Source organism: Numida meleagris, chromosome 1, assembly GCF_002078875.1.
Source record: "Numida meleagris isolate 19003 breed g44 Domestic line chromosome 1, NumMel1.0, whole genome shotgun sequence".
In the NCBI taxonomy this organism is placed as follows: domain Eukaryota; kingdom Metazoa; phylum Chordata; class Aves; order Galliformes; family Numididae; genus Numida; species Numida meleagris.
In genome coordinates, this window is record NC_034409.1 from 66,835,989 (window position 1) to 66,858,160 (window position 22,172).

Consider the following 22,172-nt stretch of genomic DNA (forward strand, 5'->3'; position numbering starts at 1 on the left):
AACTTACAGAAGATTGCTTTCAGAAAAAGAACTAGTGTGATACTAATACCTATGGAGGAGAAGTTGATTTTGATAATTATGATGCTGTAAGTCAACTTGTAATGATTTGACAAGCAAGAGAACAATACATAATAGAAATAAATAAATAGATGGGAAATACATAGAGCAGAACGTGATTATTTAAAAACCATAGGGGATTTAGTCACACACCTGCCCTTCATGTTGGATATATGCAAAAGTCCTGATACTAAATGTGTGGGCAAAGATCTTCAAAAGTACGAAGAACAAGTAATCCAAAAGAATTGATTATTGGAAATGGCATGAAATTCAGGCTGTGTGTGTGCAGGGACTTCCTTCATAGGATGTTTCATGCATCTCGTTTGAATCTTCCAGTTAGCCTGGATATCAGTGTTGTTTCATTAATTAAAACAGGTTAAGTAACTATAAAAAGAGAAACATACCAATGCAGTGAGTTGCTGAGAGGTGAGGAGAATTATGTTGTAGAGTATAGTTTTATTTTGCTACTAGAAAGAGGCAGATATGCTGAATGCCAGAAAAAGATGAATATCTATTACGTCACAATCACAGATATCATCATCAGAATTCCTTCTGTAGAGATGAGAAAAAGTTCCTAGGACAGCATATGCTGTGCAGATATCCTTCATTATAGTACCTTTTACCTCACCCTAGCCTAAAGGTTCTGTAGCAACATTGGTCTCTTGCGTTATTCTGAGGTGGCTGGTAAAAAACGGACCAGAGGGAATGTACTTGTAGTAGTCCTTTGCCTGCTGGAAGCTTGCTAGTTCTGGGTGTGGTATGCACAGGACAGTGAGCGCCTATAACGCCATTTTAGAAAGATGGAGACACGGATACATTATTCTAGAAGTTTGAACAAGTGAAGTATAATACACTCGTTAAAGTTTCCAGTGGTGCGCCAGGGAGAATAGAGCCATAATATCAAAGGAATCAAGGGGAGACTGCAAGGCAGGAAATAATCAAGTGTAAAATTACAAACTGGTAAAGCTGGATGAAACAATCCAAAACACAGATAATCAATGGGACTAAGACACTCGGAAAATAGTAATGCTGAAAAAGATTTGTGTGTCTTAAACGAAAAAATTAGGTATGAGCTTATAGTGCAGCAAGGCAGCAAAAAAGGCAGCAACAAGGAAGTAATTGTTCTCCTTGTAACTGTGCTAAGATTACTTCTGAAATGTTGTGTTTATTTCTAGCCACGTTACAGAAGTCAGCAAATCGGAGGTATTTCAGATGCAAGCAACAAATGATTTAAGAGTTGTAGGATCTGATTTGTGAGAGAAGTCTGAAAGAAGGAGGGCTAAATACGCGCTAGTAATAGGAAAGTAAAAATATGCTAACTGATGCAGAGGATATGGGCTCTAACAGAAAAGAAACAGACCACAGCACTGGAAGAAGCAGCTGTGCAAGAGTAGTTGGGGTGAAAGGAAGTAAACATGAGACAGTGTTTGAGAGTAGTGAGAGTGTTTCTGTTTTTTTTTTTTCTTTTTTTACTGTGTACAGTATTAGTAGTGAGAATGGGAAACCTCACTGTGTGAGACATTTTACTAGCCCAGATGCCATCCTCCAAATCATTCTCAATGCAGAGGACGCAATTTTGACCAAACTGTAAATGGTGTGTGAGCAGAGTTCTTCACTCCCTTCTCCTCTCAGCCACCCACACTGAGGAATGAGGTAAAATACAGCTGCTTGGTACGATTCTCTGAGGGCTATCAGAGAACGGATTAGATGAATTTGCATCAATTTCCCAGCTGTAGATTGTGGTGAATCATAGTATGGAAGACACATAGCTGGAGATACCCACCAAGTTATTGCTAGCCTATTACATTTGTTTTATTTTATTACTAAGTACTGTTCAGATGGACCCATTATTTGGAGGAGTTAGCACAGACAATGGGTTTATTTCATAGCAAGAAAGCAGGTGATAAAATTGTCAACAGTGTAGATTTTCTAGCACTTTGAAAAATGGAATTGTTGGATGTGGTTAGTAAGCATGGATTTTTACAGAGATAATTGTTTTATAATGCACGATTTCCAAACTATTAGAAGGATTTAATGTATCCTGAAGATTCTACGAAGCTGCTTTGATAAGTAGTCTTATTTTTTGTTTAGCAAGGTCTTAAGGGTGATCTTTAGTCCCCCAGGGAAGAGATCATAAAAGTCTTAAAACTGCTTTTACAGAGTTTTATTTATTATTTTTTAAGCATAAAGATTACTAGCAAGAAGATAACAAGGCCATCATAGTACAACATGTTCTTTGTTTTTGCAGGTTATAGCTAACATATTAGGAGTTCTCAAAATACCACTTTTGTTTGTTAAGTATTTTGAGAGCAAATAGATGTAATCCTATGTTACATTCTTAAAATGGATTTTGCTGGAGAAAGAAGTGGTAAGAGAGATCTGGTCTGAGGATGTGTGTCAGGAATTATGTCGTTAACCACGTTTACCCAATACAAAGTGATTGTTAATATTTTACTATTCTTAATACCTTCAATCTGTAGGAAGTTTTGCAAACCTTTTGGATATAAGGAATGCTTCATTGTAAGAGGTGGGCTAAAAACAAAACCAAAATGTGTAGCACAAAATATATAAGTAAATGAATTGTTAGACATCCAATTTAAAAAGTCTCTGAAATTCACCTCATAACATTTTCTGATTTTTTTTTTTTTTTTTACTTCAGACTTACACAGCTTGGATACAGTTCTTTGATTTGCAATAAATTGAGTAGAAATGGTGGAATACACATTGAAAAATACTAAACTTGTGATGTATAATTGGGGATGGGCTGGAATGAAGATCTACAAGGGCAGAAGAAATGTTTGTCTAAAAGCACTGTTTATCAGATTGTGCTCTGTGCTGTAGATAGCCTGATAGTGGTATGTTGAAGATGTGCAGAGGGTCAGCCAGTCACACTGTGCTGGTTCCAACTCTTTTGTTTTCAGGGACCTGTAATGAAATCAATGGGAATTAACTGAGTATATATTGTTGTGCATTTTCAAAAAATTCTCTTAGGTACCTCTTTGTTTCTTTGGATACTTGAAATCCTTGAAAAATCTGCTTCTACGTTCTGTATATCACAGAGGATGAAGTTAGAAATCAATGCAAAACAAATTAAAAGTTATTCCTTCTGTGTGAATGCAGTCAAACAGTTTCTAACAGCTCATCTCCAAACCTTGGAAATGCTTGAAATTTTTCCTTGCTCATACAGTTATGACAGCTATCTGAATGTCATGGAATTTGGTAAAAAAATCGAAGCGTTTCAGCCTTATTGTTGGTTATTGTGGGGTGCTGCTTGATACTTAAGAGTTCCCAATTTCCGGTTTCAGTTGATTGGCTGTGATGCACTGCAGAGAAACATAACAGCTCATTATTTATTGTATCAATAAAAATGAAAATACAACTGCTATGAGGCTTTTGCCCAGTAATCTCTAGGGTTTTTGCCTCAATTATAGAAACTGCCCTAACCTGCAGGAAATGTGTATTATTGTCTCGGTTCCACACATGGAGGAAAATGGTAGGAGAAAGGAAAGGATGCGATATGGCAGAGTTTGTACAGGAGATTATCTTTTTGAGCTTCAACAAGGTTCATAGATGTCAAACACTGGAAATACCTGTTAGTCTTCTCACTGAAACCTCTGCGGGATATCTCCTGCCTCATCAAAAGGAGGTCATTAATTAGATACAGAACTTGACGTCAAATAAATACCACCTGGAAGACAAGAGGTAGTAATGATTACTGGGAAAAAAAAAAAAAAAGTGCAGTACCAAGCAAAGTATTACCTTTTTAAATGGAGATCTGGATGGGATCAGGCTTTTGTAAGTCTGCTGATTGGTAATACTTTCAAAATACGGAACTTGAAGTCTCAAATGCATCCGAGTAGTAAAGTCAAAACAAAATTTAACTTGAAAATTTAACTTGAGTGTATTTCATTTGACTTTAGCATGATCAGAGTCAAAAGAAAAAAACGTGCGTCTCTGAGTGTGTTCAGTCTCCCTGATTCAGGTAAAATGCTTACTTCTCGGCCACGATGACCTCTTCAGTTGACTCTTCAGCCGCATTCATCAGCTTCTGCACTCTCCATTACATTTCAGTTCCTCCTCATTAAAACCTCTGTCCTAGGGAAAAAAAAAAAATCTGTGTGAGAATAGCTGTCAGTTTTCATGGCTCTGATTGCAGAACCAGAGCCTGAGGATGTGCATCATTCTAGGTTTGATTACGTGACACCTTTCAACATCTCTTATCCCTCCTCAGATTGTGCTCTTGTCAGTTCTTAGTTCCTAATGGTGTATTTATCTTCTCCTGTTTGTTTTGTTTTTGTTGTTGTTGTTGTTTCAATGTCTGTGTCCTTTTACATACCGTCTCCTCTTCCTCTCCATATCCTCCACTGTTTCTTTTACATCTCCTTGGGGATCATTCTTATTTGTCACTGATGAGCAGCTTTCCTCTATGAAGTAAACAAATAGACAGGAGACCTATTTAAATGTAAGGTAGGAGCGTAGGAATTCTACGGTGTAGAAAGAACAGTGTCCACTGGGATGCCTTGAGGAACATATAGTTCATCTTCCTGAAGGTGCCAGGTTGCCAGCTACCACAAACCACATAGGATTATGATAATGTCTGCACAACAGCCCCTGTGGCACAGAACTCAGGAGGGGAGAATTTTGAAAATCGCTTAAGTGATTTAGAGAGATGATTCCCATTGAAAGCTGATGGTACTTGTGCCGCTAAAGTTAATTACATTAATTAAGGCAAAAATCCTAAATAGAAGGGTAAGAGAAAATAAAAGATCATTCTTGCATTGTGAATATTGTATGTATGTTTTGTGTCTTTTAAACCTTTTAAAAAATACTGGAAATGTCAAGTCTTGTTTTTCTGTTAATTACTGGTGGACCTCCTGTGGGCACTAGGAGTGTTTTATAGTTTTCAGATTTTCACCTGAAGTAGTTACGTTGCTAAATCTTTAATATAAGCTTTTAGGGAATTAATATCTATTAAGTAAAACAAATAAAAATAAATAGCAAATGGAACTAAACTACTTAAGAATCATTTGTTTTCAGAAGTGTGAAGCATTCTGGTTTTTGATTGTCTTATGTCACACTCTTATCAGCTTTCTGGTCACTATGGAGACTATAGAACAGTGTGTAATGTAAAAAGCAGAGCAAAAAAATTTGCTTTCATGTCTTCTTTACACATTATAAAAGAGCAAAGATTGGGCAAAATTCCAGCTTTGAAAAAAGAACCTGTTGGGTATCTACTGGGATCACAGGCTTCTTAAAATCAGACAATATCAGTGTTAGTTTTAAAGACTTGAGTATTTTATTCCAGGTGTTCTTGGCTGCAAAGCCAAGAGCCTGATTCTCATACTTTTTTTTTTTTTTTTTTTTTTTGCTGCAGATGCTGTCTCCTTGCATACCATATGGTGATAATTAACAGTTTCAGACTTAGTTTAGGGTTGTCTTCTGCTTCGAATATTGGTTGGTTTGGGACAAAAATTTAGTGTCACAGAAACACAATCGGTCTGAGTGTAATTGCAGACAGCAATAAAGTGCTTGTCTAGGTAGGATGGAGAAGCTGAGATCAATTTGGAGCACTAAGTGATGGTTTGGAAATCTCACTAAGAACAGCCTATTTCTTTTCATTAGGAATTTTGCTGTCCCTTTTTAAAGTTGGAATTGGTCTCTGCTGGACCCAGAGAAAATCTGAAAGATACAGTTGGAATGAATAGGATCCTTTAACAGCAAAATGTTTGCACTTTTTATGAGAGCAAGGGTAACATTGTGTAATCTTTAAAAAAGATATTGCTCAGTGAGGATAAGTCCATTGTCCAGTGACATGACTTTTCCTGTCAATCACAAAGGTGACAAGGGGGCTAGATTAAGTAAAGCTTGCTCAAGATTAACAAAGGAAGATTATTGACCTCATCCCGAAAGGGCAGAAGCCTGTTTTATCATTAAACCTTGGAAGAGGTATTTCCTTCATAGGTGGAAAGCTGTTTGGCGATACAGCAGCAATTCTCTTACAACTGAGCAAGTCTTCCTGTGGGTTCTAGCTTGAGAGGGAAGCAGAAGACAGAAAGCGTGTTCTGGTCCTTTTTGTTATTGTGGGGAAAGAAGGTCCTGGGTTGTCTCAGCCAGCGGGATCTCTCTAGGTCGGTCAGCCATCCCGAAGTGGGAAAACCAAGAAACAGCAGCATCAGGTGTGGGTGAGTATAGTCCCAGGGCATGGTTTTGGGACTTGTAGTGCCAGCTCGCATTAGCAGAGAAATTTGCAGCATAAATGAGCAACCATCCCTATCCATGGAGCAGCTGCTGACTGCATCAAACCACTCTGGGATTAACAGAGCCAGAGGCTGCAGTGTAATCACACTTGAACAGGTGAAATGGTTGCAGCTGAGGGAGGCTGTGCTTCTGGAAGAGTAATGGGTTTTCCCCCCTTTCGGTGACTGAGCTGGAGAGCTTTGTGTGGCTTGATGGACTTCACTTTAACATGCTGCTAGTAGATACGTAGGTCCTTTAATACTGCTTGGAACAGCATTGTTGCTTTTCTCTCAGGTAACTGAAAAAAGTCGTATAAGTTTGTCCTTTCAAAAAAGGAACCTGTTAAATCTCACTTGTTAGGGGGACCTTCATTCTAGGGGATAAAGGTTAGGCTGTTGCTGGGATAGTTTTCCTGCCATTAAGGGTGTTTTCATGGGGATGATTAAACTCATGTACTTAACTTCAGAGGAGTTTCCTTGCTAAAAGTTTTTTAGTTTTATATAACCATGAGATGAGTCAGTTTTATTTGGAAGTATACTGTTGTGGTTTTTTTGGTTTTGTGTTGTTAAAGTCCAGAACTACTGAAATTCCTTTTTCAATACCCCCAGTAATGCCTTAAGAAAGAACAAAATGAACCAGAGGGATGTAAAGTGAAAGCCATGAAAATATCTGAGAGTTTCAGATGGTTGTTCTGAATGACAATAAAAGAACCATGGACAAGTGGGGAAGGCATGTTCTTGAGCTGATATGCTAGAGTATACATGTTGGACTCTCATCACCACCAGCAGCTGATATGCGCACTCATCCCCTGCTAAGGAAAGGAGAGGATTCCTCTTAGATTGCAAATCACGCAATAAATGTGTGATTGCTACAGATCTTCTTGAATGAATAATTCACTGGTGTACCGTAATTTAGCCCACTGAGATGTGATTGCAGCTGTTCCCCTACTGTATATGTTTTGATTAAGTGGAGTGTATGTTAAATCTCACAAGTGTATAAATAGCCCACATATGTGATACGCAAGTACTGCATACATGCGCACATAACAGCAGTCTAGGGAAATAATTTTCTTTGGTTTTGACTACTTAGATATATTGTTGAATATATAGCTTATCTTCTAAAAAGTGTGCAGAGCACTTCCCTTTCCTATCTGTCCAGCTATAGAGTCTTCTTAATGGTGATTCTGTGTAAATGCTTTGAGTTTGTGATTCCAAGGCCTTTACAATATAAGGAAATAGTTCCTTTGTGCCTGTTTCACAGGTAGGAAAGTGAAATGCAGAAACAAAAGTGGCTTTTCACATGGTTGCAGAGAACATTTTAAAGATCAAGAAGCTGACTGTACTCCGCTCTTCTGTCCTTTCCCTGCGCAATTCCTCTTCTCCAGAATGGAGGCAACGAATTTTTAGAGATCCTGAATGTACTCACAAGAATCCATTTTGATGCCAAGCAGTTTGAGAGTTCAAAAATCACCTTCTATTAACTTGCATGTCCCCCCAGTTCTTATGTACTTATCTTTCTTCTCTTATAACAAACTTGTCTTATACATAGAATTTGTTTCTACATATAAAAGCACTTACTGTACACAAAATGTACATAGAAACAACAGTGATAATTTCTGAGATTTAGGCAGCTGTTGCAAGTCCTTTGTGTTTGTGTCCAGTGTGTGACATATACAGAAGCACAAGTGAGTGTCTTTGGGGTCCATTTTGGAAGCTAATACCTGGGAAAATAAGGAACAATATTTTTTCTATAAATAATTGATGGTATAGGTGGATTTAAGAACTGTAACTAAGGATAGTATTTAGCTTATCTGTCTTTGAAGTGTGAACCAGAAAGCAGCTTTCAGGATATTTCCTCTTCTGGCAATTGTTTGCAGGAAAGAAATGCTGCTTGGTGAAAATAAATTTGAATGTTAGATAAAGTCTGAACACATCCTCAAGTTCACTATCTTGCTCATCTAGATCAGTATTAAAAAACATTATTTCCTCAGGTTTATACATTAAAACAACAACAACAACATTCAACTACAACTCACTTTTGGCGTTCACTGTTTACAACTAACAATATTTCAATTGCGTGACAGAAGTGGAGGGAGTTTCAAGAAAAAAAAGCATTTCTGTTGAGTTGGAAAATTTTTTGGGGCCTGGTCAAAAGTTCATTGACGTCAGTAGAAAGTCTCTCATTAACATCACTGGGTTTGGCTTTTGGGGCATATGATGGCCCAGATTGTAATCTCAGTTAAATCCGATTCTGTTAGGGAATTTATTCACTAGTATAACACATCCAAGCTGCTCAAAATTGTTTGCACTAAAAGTTTTCTTAACCAGTGGTAATCTTTTTACCATTCTTAACCAGCAGTAATCTTTTTGTCAAAATGAAGTAATCTTTGAAAACCAAATGCATTGTTTATATCTTCCGTGTTGCTTTATTCAAATTTTATTGAGATCTTTTTTTAGCAGTTTACATTCTATTCATGAAAAGCCTCATTTTTTTGCTGAAATATTGAGCTTTAGGAAACCAGAGATAATAAAAATTACTCAGGAAAAAAAAAGATTAAAATGTAACACAAAGCACTAAAAATGGAAAATGTCTCTCTTTTATACTCTGTAAAATAAAAACAATGTGAAAATTATTAAGATGCTTTCAGCCAACTCTGTAATTCAGATCACAAGATGATTCAATGACTTTTTCAGAAATAATATTAATTAAACATCTGGAATGCAAAGGTGTAAGGAAATGACAATAATGAGAAAAACAAAAATCTTGAGAATCTGATCAAAATAAAATCTGTTAATGCTTGCAGTGTTATGTTATGCAGCAAGCTTTGTTTAGAGACGTTGGCCTAAGTTTTGCAAGATAGATGGCATATGTTAACAGAGAAAAAAAAGGGATTTTAGAGATGTGTACGAAAGGATATAAGAGATAAAAGGGAAAAGGAATATGGGCAAAGAACTTCATGTTGGTGGAAGTGTGGAGGGGAAGACTCTCACATTAATGAAGGCGAGTTTGAAGATCTGGAACCAGTTTTGGTTTCCATTAAAATTAATGAGTAGACCTCTGTGGACTCTCACGTGAGGAGGATTGTGTGTATATTCCAGGAAGCCATAGAGTTTTGTCACTGTGCCGCCACTGTGCAAGTCATTAGGGCCACCTTTGTGAAAAATATTGTCTCTACAAGAAATGAAGGTGTAGGAAGGAAGAGAGAAAAAGAAAATTAGAAGACAGAAAACAATTGCTTCATCCCTTAGGGATAGGAGAACTACTTGAACTGTGTGTTAAAATAAATCATATGATGAAGGGCATTTAATATTTGATTACTGTTTCATTTCTTACAGCAGCTAGCCATCATGGCATTAAGTACTTTATAAAGTCAGGAAATTAATGGTCCTTGTAAGAATTGAAGATTTTTTCCAAAGAAAGCTGTAAAAGAACAAACAATTAAAGGTAATCAATATCATTGTTATTAGGAAACCTACGAGTACAACACTTCTTGTCAATTAGGGAAAAACTGTATTTTATGTTTCTCTCTTGCAAGCTGATCTTTGCTCACTTTAGCCTGTAATCTTGGTTTGTGCTTTATGGATAGGCTTTGTTCTGGGTGTTTTTGAAGCACTGCATGCTTTTTTAAAGGTTTCAACAGAAGAACAAACAGCAATGAACTCAAACAACAAAGGATTGTTCTTTCTTTCCATCTTTTTTTTTATCTTTTCTTAAGAAAAGAAAGAAATGTTTCATCTCATTTTTCTCTTCTTTCAGGAAGTTGATGGCAATAAAGTGATGTCTTCATTTGCCCCGCACAACTCATCTACCTCACCCTTGAAGGCAGAAGAAGGTGGGCGTCAGAGTGGAGAATCATTGTCCAGCACAGCCCTGGGAACCCCTGAAAGGCGCAAAGGAAGCCTAGCGGATGTTGTAGACACGCTTAAGCAAAGAAAAATGGAAGAGCTCATCAAAAATGAACCAGAAGGTAAGGCCTGGGAAACTGGCCAAAATTTTCTGTTTTGTTTTCTCCAGATTCTTTGGATATGTACACTTTTTAATCTTCCTATTTTCTGCTCCATTTACTTTTTCTTGCTAGCAAAATTGAAAGAGAACTCATAGTTCTTGTCTACATTAGAGATAAATTTTATCAGTATCCCATCATAGCTAATATTTTTAGCTTTTCCCAAATGAGAGGCTTTGTCTGACATACGGTCTTTTTGTCACAGATGCAATAGACACAGTATCCTGTTAACCTCCTCAATATGGGTACAATGAACATTTTAATTTTAACAGTTTGGGGGTCATTTACATCACTCCCTCCCCCACCATTTTTAGAGCAAAAACAGTTATCAACAATGTCTTTTTTTTGTGTGTGTGTGAAATCATTTGGTAGGCATGTCATTATTTGAAAGGTAAGAAGTTAAATTTGGAGTTTCTGTATCATGTTGTTCTCTATTTATCTGTAGTGCAGGGTACAGTACAAACCAGCACAGCATGGGTTTTCTCTGCATTGCTTCTGGGCAGCAAGCTTCAACCCAGGCATATAGGAGTCACCTCTTGAGAATCAGATTCTTTTTGGAATTCTAAGTCCAGTCAATTTTGATGCCATTTGTGCTCTGTGGACTGAGACTAAGACCCAACGTCTTATCTCTGTGAAGCCACAGAACAACTTTAAATAAGATTTTTAGTTCCTGTCTTTTTGGGGTAGAGTCAAACCCCTGAATGGAAGTGAGGTTCTCAGTGTATTTTCCACAAGTATCTAGCATACATATTTACAGCTGAATTCCCAAGAGTCTGTAGACCAGTTGGCGTTCTGTGAACTCACTGAGCCTTATTCCCTAATGCACAATAATAACAATTAGTTTTCATTCACACCTGCCTGTCTTGTCGTAGAAATGTATTTCAAATGTTTAAAAGCATGGCCCACAAAGCCACCTCGGTGTTTTAAGTATGAATTGACAGTACCAACAAGAAGATTTTAGGAAAACCTGCATACTGGAGTGAAAATAAGGTTGCCATACTGGGACATACATGAGCATGACAAGATTGTAAATTAATCTCTTCTTGACTGGAACACACAGTATGGCTCTGCTGGGAAACAAAGTCTTTGTCTAAACATTTTTTAGAATACTGCATATTATCATAGCATTTCATTTTGAGTTTACACTGACTTAATGTCCAGTGCCGTGACCTGTCTTGTGCTTTTGATTAGAAAAGTTCTGAATATAGTAAAGAGAGGGAAAAGGAGACCAGACTTCTGTTTGAGAGAGGAAAGAGCAGAGGCTTCTGTGCTGAGTATGAGGTTGCACTAGCTGCATAGCCTCCATTGAGGAAAGGCCACATACAGCCATGAGAATGGTTACAGAGCTTGTGCATTATCTCAGCTCTACTAAAATGAAAATATACAGTACAAACAAAAGATCTACAGCTTTGTGAAGAGATTGGAAGAGAGGGGAGGGGGAGCAACCAAATGTTGGGCTTTGTAAATGCATGCAACAGAAAATCTTTTCTTCCCCCTGGCCATTGTTCTATTGTCTTTCAAAGGCCATTAAAATGAACAGCAGGTTGTGATGAAAATTTCATTAAGCCCTAGTTAAATCATTATGAGGGTGCCATATTCATGTCTACTTACTCTCCATCCAGGAAAAAAAATGAATAGGAAAGGTTTGTTTTTTTTTCTCTTTCTCCTTAAAAGAGAACTAACAAAAGTTCAGAAGTTAGAAGAGAATGGGAAGCGGAACATGAAACAAAAGGAGGCTAGAGAGGTGAGCTGGCTAGTAAGAAAATTAGACTTGCATAAGAGCATTGAAAGGTGGTGAGGGACAAATACATCATTTTGACAAGTCTCCCTCCCCCTTCCCTTCAGTCAACATGATTGTTTTTAGAGTGGCTAATTAAAAAATATATATTTCTGGGTACAGATGGCAAGACTGTTCTTAAGAGACTCTCATATCTCCACTGATAGGAGTCTCTTTCCCTAAAAGGATTATGTACTACTACCAGTACAATGATTTTTCTGTTTGAACTCCAGTACATCTCTACTTGTTGTCATGTCTTCTTCGTATAGTGCTGTAGTACAGATGTCAGTCATCGCTGTTTGCTGATCAGGTGATTAGCACATTAATGAATTTCCCTGTGAATGAGATAAGGTACAAGTGGAAATCTTTGGTAGTACATGTAGGGAACAATTCAAAATGTGTATTTCAGTAATAATTTTTAGTCTTGCTTGTTTGTGGGGCTTTGTAGGATAAGACCAAAAATGTTCGTTAAGCTTTGCTGTGTTACATCAACAATAATACAGTACTTTATTTCTCTTTGGGAAGAAAAGGGAACATTTACACCAGCAACTGAGATTTAATTAAATCAATTTCCCATGGATCTTTCGAAGACCAGAGAAGAGCCGGATTCCCATTTCTCTATGTACTCAGAAGTTTATATATTATTTAACTTATACAATGGCCTGTGTTTGCTCTGTTTTTATTGTTTGAAATTGACTTCTGAATTACTGTGGGAAATGTGCTTTTGAAGCATTCTTTCAAATTGACTGTTTCTTCAAAACTGAAAAAAAAGAGTGCTGGGTAGACAGCTTTAGGTCTTGATCCAAACCTCCCATCAATCAGTGGAAGGACTCCTCTTTTCTTAAATGGCTTTTGAGGACAAGTGAGATGTTCCAAACTATTGATGCAGGTCTGACTGTTTCAAGACACTTTATTAACGTAAGGCAAATGGTTTTATCAAATCATATTTGTTAGAAAGTAAGTTAACGCTTAATAAATTTCATCAATAAATGACAAGGATTTTTACAGTGCTTTGAAACATACTGCTCAGGATGCATGAGTACACGTGTATATATGCACATATGTGAGTACATACGTAAGCCCACATGCACTGAGAAGGGAAGCATCCCTGTTCATGTAAGTGGTTTCCGTGTTGTTTTGTTGTCTGTAAGCTCTTGGGTAGTGTTCCCTGTAGGAAGCCATGCTACCTGCTAATTCATAAGAACTTTCGAAAAGCTTGTCACATCCTTTTCTTCCTTGCATGTGTGTATGGTTTTGGTTTTCGTAGGGATTTATACTTAGCTCTTAAGCCCCGTCCTCCTTTTTTCTCCTGTAAACTTGCCATTTTACTTTTGCTTTATGAAAGTACATGATTGACAGTGAGTCATGCTGACACACAGGCATGGAGTGTTTCAGTGAATCTAAAACTTGTGGAATTTTACTCATTGCTAATACAGTGTTCCTTTTTCTTCTCTCAAATTCTGCAGAAAATCCTTATATGCAGCTTTAGTATTTAGGCCCCCAAAGGCATAAACCTATTACTGAAGTCACACAATGTTATTTTAAATGAAACATTCTGTCCTTTCTAACTTGAACTTCAGAAGAGGAGTCAGTCCCCTTTTATTCCTGGTATACAATAATGAAGATAATGGAGTGGGTTTGGAGAAGCCTTATATACTGTGACAGACCTCAAGCCCTTGCCCTGAGGGTCGTCTGCCGACCATGGGATTCCTTTTGCAGCTAAAATCATTAGGCGAATGAGATACAGGCATGTTTTTCTTCTGTTTTCTTAAGGCATCAGAGGATGGCAGAGACTCTCTGTCTGTCTGTTCTCTTCATTTGTAGAAATGAAATGGAAATCTCTTTGAAGTCACTGAGCTTGACACAAGTTCATGAAAGCAAAGACCAAAGCAGCCACTTAGCTTTTTCTTGCACTATTAATGGGATTGGATAGCTGTATTTTAATTCATGGCCTGTGCTTCTGGAAAATTAAATCTCTGAAATCTGTGTAGCCTTTGCTCTAAATGTATGACTTGGCTTCTGGAAAAAAAAAAAGGTAAACAAATAAGCTATCTCCTATTTTTAGGAGTGCTCACTGGCTTTTTCTGTCTCACTTTTCATTAAAAATCAGTTGTCTTTTCTGATTTTGTTCAAAATGCTTTCAACAGGTTGTGTATCTGTCTGTCTTAAAATGCCTGTGCTGTGTCTTCTGAACCCAGGTCCATATTATTGTATAGAATATGGAGGAATTCTGGATAAAAGGGATCATATGGAGATCTGTTTGACCACAGAGGCTGTACATACGAGTGTGTGCATTCATTCATCTCTACAGCTCGTTCTTCTATAATAAGAATCTCTGACACTCAATTCTGTTTTGCTATTTAAATGAATACTTTGATTTTTTCTATAAATACATATGCATAGACATACATATAACGTATATATTTATAAGTAAATATTTATATCAACACGCACACACAAGAATTATGTATATATAGTGTTTAATATTGTTCCTACTCCAGAATTTCCATCTGCTAGTCCTTAGGTCTTCTGAGCAGGAACAATTAATCTCAAGTGTTTAGAAAGCAGATAGTGTATGTGTTTGCAGGGCTTCAACAGGCTGTGTGAATACTAGATCCTCATCTATACTGTAATACTATAAGTAATTATTTTGTTGGAAAGAAAGTGATAAGAAAGATCTCTTGGGTGTGATTTTTGTCTTCTGAGCATCCTCCAAAGTCTATTTGCGTTTGATGTTTAAGTTTACATTATAAATCACAACACCTGTTCCTATGGTAATTTAAATGGCTGTTGTTTAAGCAGCTCTGTGGTCTATAAAAGTGAACCATATTGAATTCAGGCTCTCTAGCTGAATTAAGATCCCAGAATGTCTCCTAATATTATCAAACTTTTAATCGCCATATCTTGTAAAGAAATCGAGAGGTCTCCCTCTTCTTAAGCTGTAAATTCCTGAGCAGACCATTAATGGACACAAGAAGAGAGTCCTTTGAAATGCAGACTCCTGTTTTTAAATCATGTCTGGTGAGATGGGAAGAAATAAAGTGAACAGATCCAGGGGAAAAGCCTCAGGATACTCTTATTGGTTGAGGTCTCAGTCTCTGTCATTTGGTTCTTCACTGTCCCTTTGACAAAGTACATGTTGAAGAGGCTTTGTAAAGCTGTGCTACCAAAGGACAAACAAGAATAATTTTCAGTTGAGTACTTTTAAGTTTTGTTCATACACTCCTTCTGCTGTGGAATGATGCTTCAAGTGCATCCATTGTGGTTCCATGTTCATCTACGCAGTCTGTCACCAGAAAATGTGTCTTATCTTGAAGAGCATGCCAGCATTAAACTTCCATGCACTTCTTTGAAAGACACTGCCATATGGAAATATGCATTCATATACTTCTGATAAAAAAACAAAAAAGATGAAGTTTATGAAATAGGCCTATGCAAAGAAATTGCACTCTTAAATGATGTGGTGGCTTGAACGTTTATTAACAAATGCTTTTACTCTGGAACAGAGTATAGTTTGAAGTCCTGCCAGCTCTTACTTGCTCAAAGTGAAGTTTGTTCATTTATCACCTTCAGTTTTTAAGTGTTTTCCTTCCTGATATTTTAGCCCGATAGTCATAGTGTCTTTCTATGGATGTTTTCAAAATTTGCTTAGAATTTCTTCCAAGTCTCTCATGCTTACATCCTCAAAGGCTTGTAGCTTTTGGATTTTTCTTTTCTCTTTTCAGAAAGGCGCCTGAGATGCTGATACAGCATATTAAACATAGAAGAAAGCATTATAGTCAAGTGAGATGCAGGAAACTTATGCTTTTGGTGGCAAGATGCAGTCCCTCTCCCTCTCTTGCTTTAGAATGAAAGTCTTCTCTGATGGGCCTCTGTAATTAAAATTTTTTTCCAGGGTGCGTTCACTCCAGAATATTAGACAAGCAGCAGCCAAAGCAAAATGCTTTTTTTCTCACTTCCCACATTCTATAGTGCAGCATGTAAGTGGTTCACTAAGACCACAGTGATGGTGTAGGCTCCTGTTTGCCCCTCACTCCCCCAGATAGGCAGACTCTTCAATAGTCCTGATTCATTTCCGTAGGTGTTTTCAAAGCTTGCTACCAATCTTACCCCCGCTTCATTTTGATTTGCCTTTTGCACCCATTGTATTCCAGCTACAGCAGTCTGCAGTCTGCCTTCTCTCTCTTTTCTTTTTTTTTTCCTCGCTGGAAAAGCCATTAACTTTCTGAGCTTCATACAGCCCGTGGATCACTGCAGGAGAAACCTCTGACCCAGTCGGGTAATATACAAATATACATGAGGGATTGTGCCGACTCTCTCTGCATGCTTCTGTGCCACAGCTTTGGGGATGTCATTTATTTGAGAATGAAGAGCGAGCCACCTGTTTCTCAGGCTTCTTGTCCCCCATATTAAGGGTTCAAGCCCTTGCTGAATAGTAACATCCTAATCTGGGCAACATGCACAGCATTTAGCTGAAGCCCATTTGTTGAGCTAGCAGGGTTTGTGGGATTTTTTTCCCTCTCTTACCCCCGAGGCGCTTGTCACAACCGTGCATATTAAAATTAATCAGACCTCCCAGGCTTGTGTGACTGTGTGGTTTAACGTGAAGAAGTGGATCTCGAGCGCTTGCCCTAATTAAATAGGCCTGCTTGGTTTTGTTCTAGTGGATACTTGGTCTTTTTTTTTAATAAGAGCTGCTCGTGGAGGAGGCACGGCTGGCACTAGAGGTACTGGAGAGCTCACTTCAGGCTTCTTCCACCACCTGCGCCCAAAGGACGGAGACCTGGAGGGCTCCCGATGTGCTGGCTTAATAGTGTGATGTGGGGGGGAAGCCAAAAATGTGGCCAAATGATGTGAGAGTGATCAGGGAGGGAGCGGCTGCGAGCGGTGGCCAGTGTGTGGGTTGGCTTATTGAAGCTGATTAAGATGAGCGATCGTATGGGCTGCCTGGCTTCAGATGGCAGTCTGTGCCATGAGCTGTTCACACGGCTGTCTCATGTCTTCTGTTTACCAGAAGCTAGGGAAAGCCTCTAGTACAGCAAGGAGCAGCATTCACAGCAACTCCCACTTGCTTGTTTAGCTAATGAAGTAGCCTTGTAAAAACACTCTGAAGTTTGGAGCCCATGGTTACTTTTATTAGTTACGTGTCTACTTAACATCACTGTTTTTAAGGTGGTTTTGAGTGCTGCCACTTTTGCACAAATATATATGTCTCTCATACTGTAAATAAGCTGTGCTGGAGAGATAGAGCTCCACTCATTATCTTTTCTTCTCCTACAGTTTCATTGTACTGTGGTTTCTGTTTCATTGTACTGTGGTTTCTGTATTGCTCCGGGAGAAAATGTGGTGCGTGCATGTGATTCCTTTACTGTAATGTAAAACCTCAAGAAGCATCCAGGCTAAAGGAGAGTTGGAGTAAAAAAAAACAAAGCAAACATGTTATATAGTAATCAAGAGCTGATACCATTCAGCAACTCAACAAGTTAATTTTAGCCAAAAATTTTAGAAAAGTTGGAACGGTCAACATTTTTAGACAAAATGTTTCATTGGAAATGATATTTTTTGTTTTTAGGTGTTTAAGATGATTAATCAGAAAGAGAAACAAAAACATTTCATTTAGGATTAAATAAAACATTTTGGGTCAGGTGGAAACAGCTTTTCCTTTGATTTGCTTGGGCAGCTGAAACAAAAGAAAATACCAGTTGAATGAGAATGACTTTCAAAGCCTGGAAAGATTTTGGAGGTGGTTTTGTATCTAATAACCTAAGGAGAACAAATGAGCAGTTGTTATAAAAACACATAAATGCATCTGAATGTTATACATTATGGTCTGGAGGGTAAACTGTAATCTTTTAGTCAGAAAAGCTTTCAAAATTTGATTTCCTCCAAATGTGCAAATTTCCATGTCTTCTGAAAGCCTCCGTCAGAAAAGTTCTGCAGCATCTCCTAGGGCATTTTACTTTGAAACAGATTTTGGAAGTTTATCATACTTCATATGCTAGACATAACTTGGCATGCCTTTACAGTGGAAACCTATGGATAAATTCTAAAGGGCTTAGAAATCTGTAGTCATTACACCCCCAGAATTTGATTTTGCTTTCTATTAAAATTCTTGCAATCCAAGACACAGGCAAAAAGCAAAGCTTTATTTATCTGTTTCCATAACAGTACAATTTGTTGAACTAAAACCCAGCAGGTAGGATGGTACTCCACTGATTTAAAAAACTTTTGCATGTCTGTGCTCTAACTCATTGTCATCTTTCTCTTTTTTGAGTTATACTATTATTCCTACTTTATTTTTCATTTCAAATCTTGCCACAACCCAAATGTAAAGAACCATATTGACACTGCCAAGCATCTGTCTGGTGCTTGACAGCATCATAGAAACCCTTCCACTGTTTCATCTGGGTTGCTATTGGTTATTTAACGACACAATGCAAACCTTGCAGTGTGGGTGTAGATGAAGTGGAAAGAAAGGTTGAGGTGGGGGAAAGGAGCTCTGTACAAGTAAATACGTCTTTCATCATACCTTTTGTTTGGTCTGTTTGCTGTGTGCTCTTCGGTAGTCAATAGAAGTTATTTGACAGTTCTGCAGAAGGGTAAGAAACCTTTTCTGAAGCTTCTATTCTTCTGCATTTGTCTCAGCACAGAAAGTTTTCTGCTTTTGTTTCTCTGGCGTTGTTTTGTTGTCACCTGTCTATTGTCGAAGGATTTTTGTTGCTGCTGTTACGCTAATATGACGTAGGTTGATAGTTGTGAAACACTGCTTACTGATCGCTGAGCTTGTACAGGTGAAGTAGACATTCAGAGCTTACAAAGGGTTTTCTGTGGCACCCTTTGGGGCAGCAGAGTTCTTTCAAGCTCACATTTTATTTATTGATTTAGTCAGAGGATGAAGGTGAAAAGGGAATGAACAAAAAAAAATGGGTCTGTGCTTTCTTCTGAAGAATGCCCTGTTAGCACTTGTGCAACTCTGAAATGTTTAGCCGTGATTTAATTTGTATTTAAGATCTCTCCTCCCAGCACATTAATATAATGTCAATGTAGAATGCATTGCATGGTGTAATTACTGAAGAGAGCAGTAGTTGGGAAAACAGACGGTAATTGAACACATGGCTGTTTATTACAACAGGACAGTGCTCCTACGCTGGTATTTAGGGCATTAATAGGGAAGAATTGATTTGTTGTTTTAAGATGAATTCAATCACTGTTGCTTGGGCCTTTGTTTGTTCAGGCCGAGTTATGCTTTGTTTGTGTTATGTGCCCAAGAGGTTTACACACCACAGCGTGGCATTAGTCATGCCGAGGGCTTGGGAGCAGAAAGCTATTTAACCGAACAAAGGACATTTTTCTTTTTGGCTCTGTTTATCTTCCTCTCCAGTTTTGTTATCCTCTAATCTATCTCTATCTCTCGCTCCCTTTTTCTCGCCCTGCTTCCCACCCCAAACATTTGTGATCAGCGCAGAGGTCCACCTGCTTCCTTCTTGCCCCTCCTCTTCACACACCTCCCTAGAACAAAAGGGCCTCCAACAGACGGATGGTATTGTGGGGTTGCAGCACCCCGTGCATAGAACATGTTGCTCCCAAGTTTGTGCAAGAAAGAATTGGTCTGTGTAGGGGGAGAATGGTCAACTTTGAGGAAAATGTTTAATTTCAAAGCAAACAGAGCGGGAATTTGATATGCCACTGCATATCTCAGCCCAAATGTTGGGAAAGAGGGAAAGCACACACCTTTTGTAGCTCTTCAGGGTTCCTCTCCAGCTGACCCCATGCAGGCCCCATCCTGCGGCCTAATGTTCTCCCTGCCCTTTTCTCCTTTCCACCATAGTGAGTCAGAGGGAGGAAGAGAGAACCACATGACTGTAACTGAATTCCTGGTTTCCCTGTTGTGAGCTCTATGGCTTGTATTTTGCGTTTGTTGTGCTTGAGAGGAATCTCATCTGGATTTGCTTCTGTGCATGAGGGAATTAAGAGACTCTTCAGAATACAGTGGGCCAAGTTGTGCTCTCAAATGTGAGTTCACAACTCCTGTTGAATACAGCAAAAGCTTGAAGAAGGCAACATTTGAGCCAGTACAGGATTTATAAAGAACCTGGCATGAACTGTATTTTTATACCTAAACAGGCAGGGATTGTGCTTGTTCTGGAAAGAGCATTATTAACAGACCTGAAGAAAGGTAACAATAACAAAGTCTGTGCGGTCATGAATTACTACAAACTCACATTTCTTAGATAGTGAGATGCTTGTATCCAAGTAATACAGTGCATGATGTAATCCATCCACCGAGACTTATCAAACCAGCACCCAGACTTACCTTTTGGAGGTACATGAAGTACTGCCTTCTACAGACTGGAGAAGGAGAGCCACAGGTCTTTGGGAAAACCAGATATTCCCTGTTCAACAGAAATAGCAATTTAGAATACATGTACATAAAGGGCAACACACAGGGAAGGATATGAACCTCTATTGTTGATTTGAGCCTATTAGCTGTACTTAATTAAATTATTGAATCTCTAAGAGAATAATAGAGGCATGAGAGGTGACAATGAAAAGATAATCTGAAGTTCAAAAATGTTTCCATCCATGCCTGTAATCATAAGCAATTGGTTGTGTGCAGGACTTGCTACTTGGCCATTACATGTAAGCCCTTTCTAAATCTCTATCAAAGTATAGTTTCAAAAACCCAGCCCATATATGCAAGGGGAAATTTCCTTCCCACCTCAAAAAACAAAAAACATTTATTCTTCTTCCCCTCAAGAATTATCACAGCTTAAGCACTAAAGCCCCAAAGTTACTATTGCTGGTGTCCAAGTAATTTATCAGAAAGGAAAGTGTCTCTCCTGACTTGGAAGTGGTTATCCAAGTGTCCTGTTTTTCCAGCACAGTTTGGAATGCTACATTAGGTTTGTGCTATAGATTAGGCCACACAATCTCAGGGTAAATAAATAGTGTAGGGACAAGGATCAAGAAGAAAAAGCCCCTTGGTTTTGTATGCATCCTTGATCTTTTTTTCTTGCTAAACCTTTTTTTTTTCCTGTTTTTCCTACAACACACACGCCATTTCAGTAACTGAGCATCTTATCTCCCACAGAGTCAGGCACCATCAAGGGGGGGAAAAAAAGCAAAGAAGTCAACAACTAAGCAGAAAAACTGTTTTCAGCTCTACTCATCACTGCGTAATCACACAAATCCTATAAGATCACTGTCTTGTTGCAAAGTGTAAAGCATGTTAATGTATTTTTGCTGAGATGTCTATAAACTAGGCTTAAATAAAGCAATGTATTTCCAAATAGTTCCTTTTCCTTCTATGTGGAATTAATATATGAAGATGAAACTAGAGGACAGCAGTCTTTTGCTAATGATTTTCAGCTGCAACAGTTCTGGATTCCACACTGAGCTCATGTACAGCCTTAATCAGCATTGCTGTTTAACTAAATATGGAGACATTTCACTGAAGATTATTTTAAGTCTTCTTTTATGCATTTCCTCTTGCTATGTCATCTAATTGATTCACAGCTCCTGTGAAGCTTTGGGTTATGGGATGTACATCCAGGCAAAATGCATTCTCCTTTTACAAGTTTGGCCAAGTCAATCCTATCTGAGTTCAGAGGAATTAAGAATCCATCACTGGGAATCATTCTATAGCTAACCAGAAAATTAGGAGATGAGTAATACACATGATGAAGGGTATGAGGCTATAACCCAGTCTTTCTGCTGAAAAGCAATGCAGCCCTTCTGAGATGCTGATCATATTAGTATTTTACCATTTTATACCAGTGTTTTGTTGCTAGACCAATTCCTGAAAGGGGGAACACAGTGTACAGTGGATGTTAACTTTTTTTAAAATATTGTAGGCCTACAGATGATGAATAAACAAAATTAGAGGTGCTTATCAGACGGCAAAATTTTCCCAATTTTTCTGATTTAAATTCTTTCTGTTAGTTGTTGGTTTTGTCCTGGCCTTATGCCTTAAATATAGCGTGGAGCAAACTGCCATGGAAGTGCTAGAGAGTTCACTTGCCAGTTCCATTTCATCCTTGGTTTCTCACATCTTTGCTAACAATTGATTTTCTTATAGTGGGCATTATAAATGTTCAC

General features: G+C 38.2%; 1 protein-coding gene across 13 annotated transcripts in view; it reads left to right on the top strand.

Moving 5' to 3' along the window:
* Positions 1–22,172, top strand: part of SOX5 (SRY-box 5) — a 459,770-nt gene that overhangs the window by 226,852 nt on the left and 210,746 nt on the right. For 12 of the 13 annotated variants that reach the window (XM_021391451.1, XM_021391458.1, XM_021391488.1 and 9 more), the window contains one exon: positions 10,051–10,261. In XM_021391451.1, coding sequence (XP_021247126.1) covers positions 10,051–10,261 — 211 coding nt within the window. Of the gene's footprint in view, positions 1–612; positions 698–1,539; positions 1,711–10,050; positions 10,262–22,172 lie in introns of those variants that run through there. The other variant, XM_021391520.1, reaches the window with a different exon arrangement.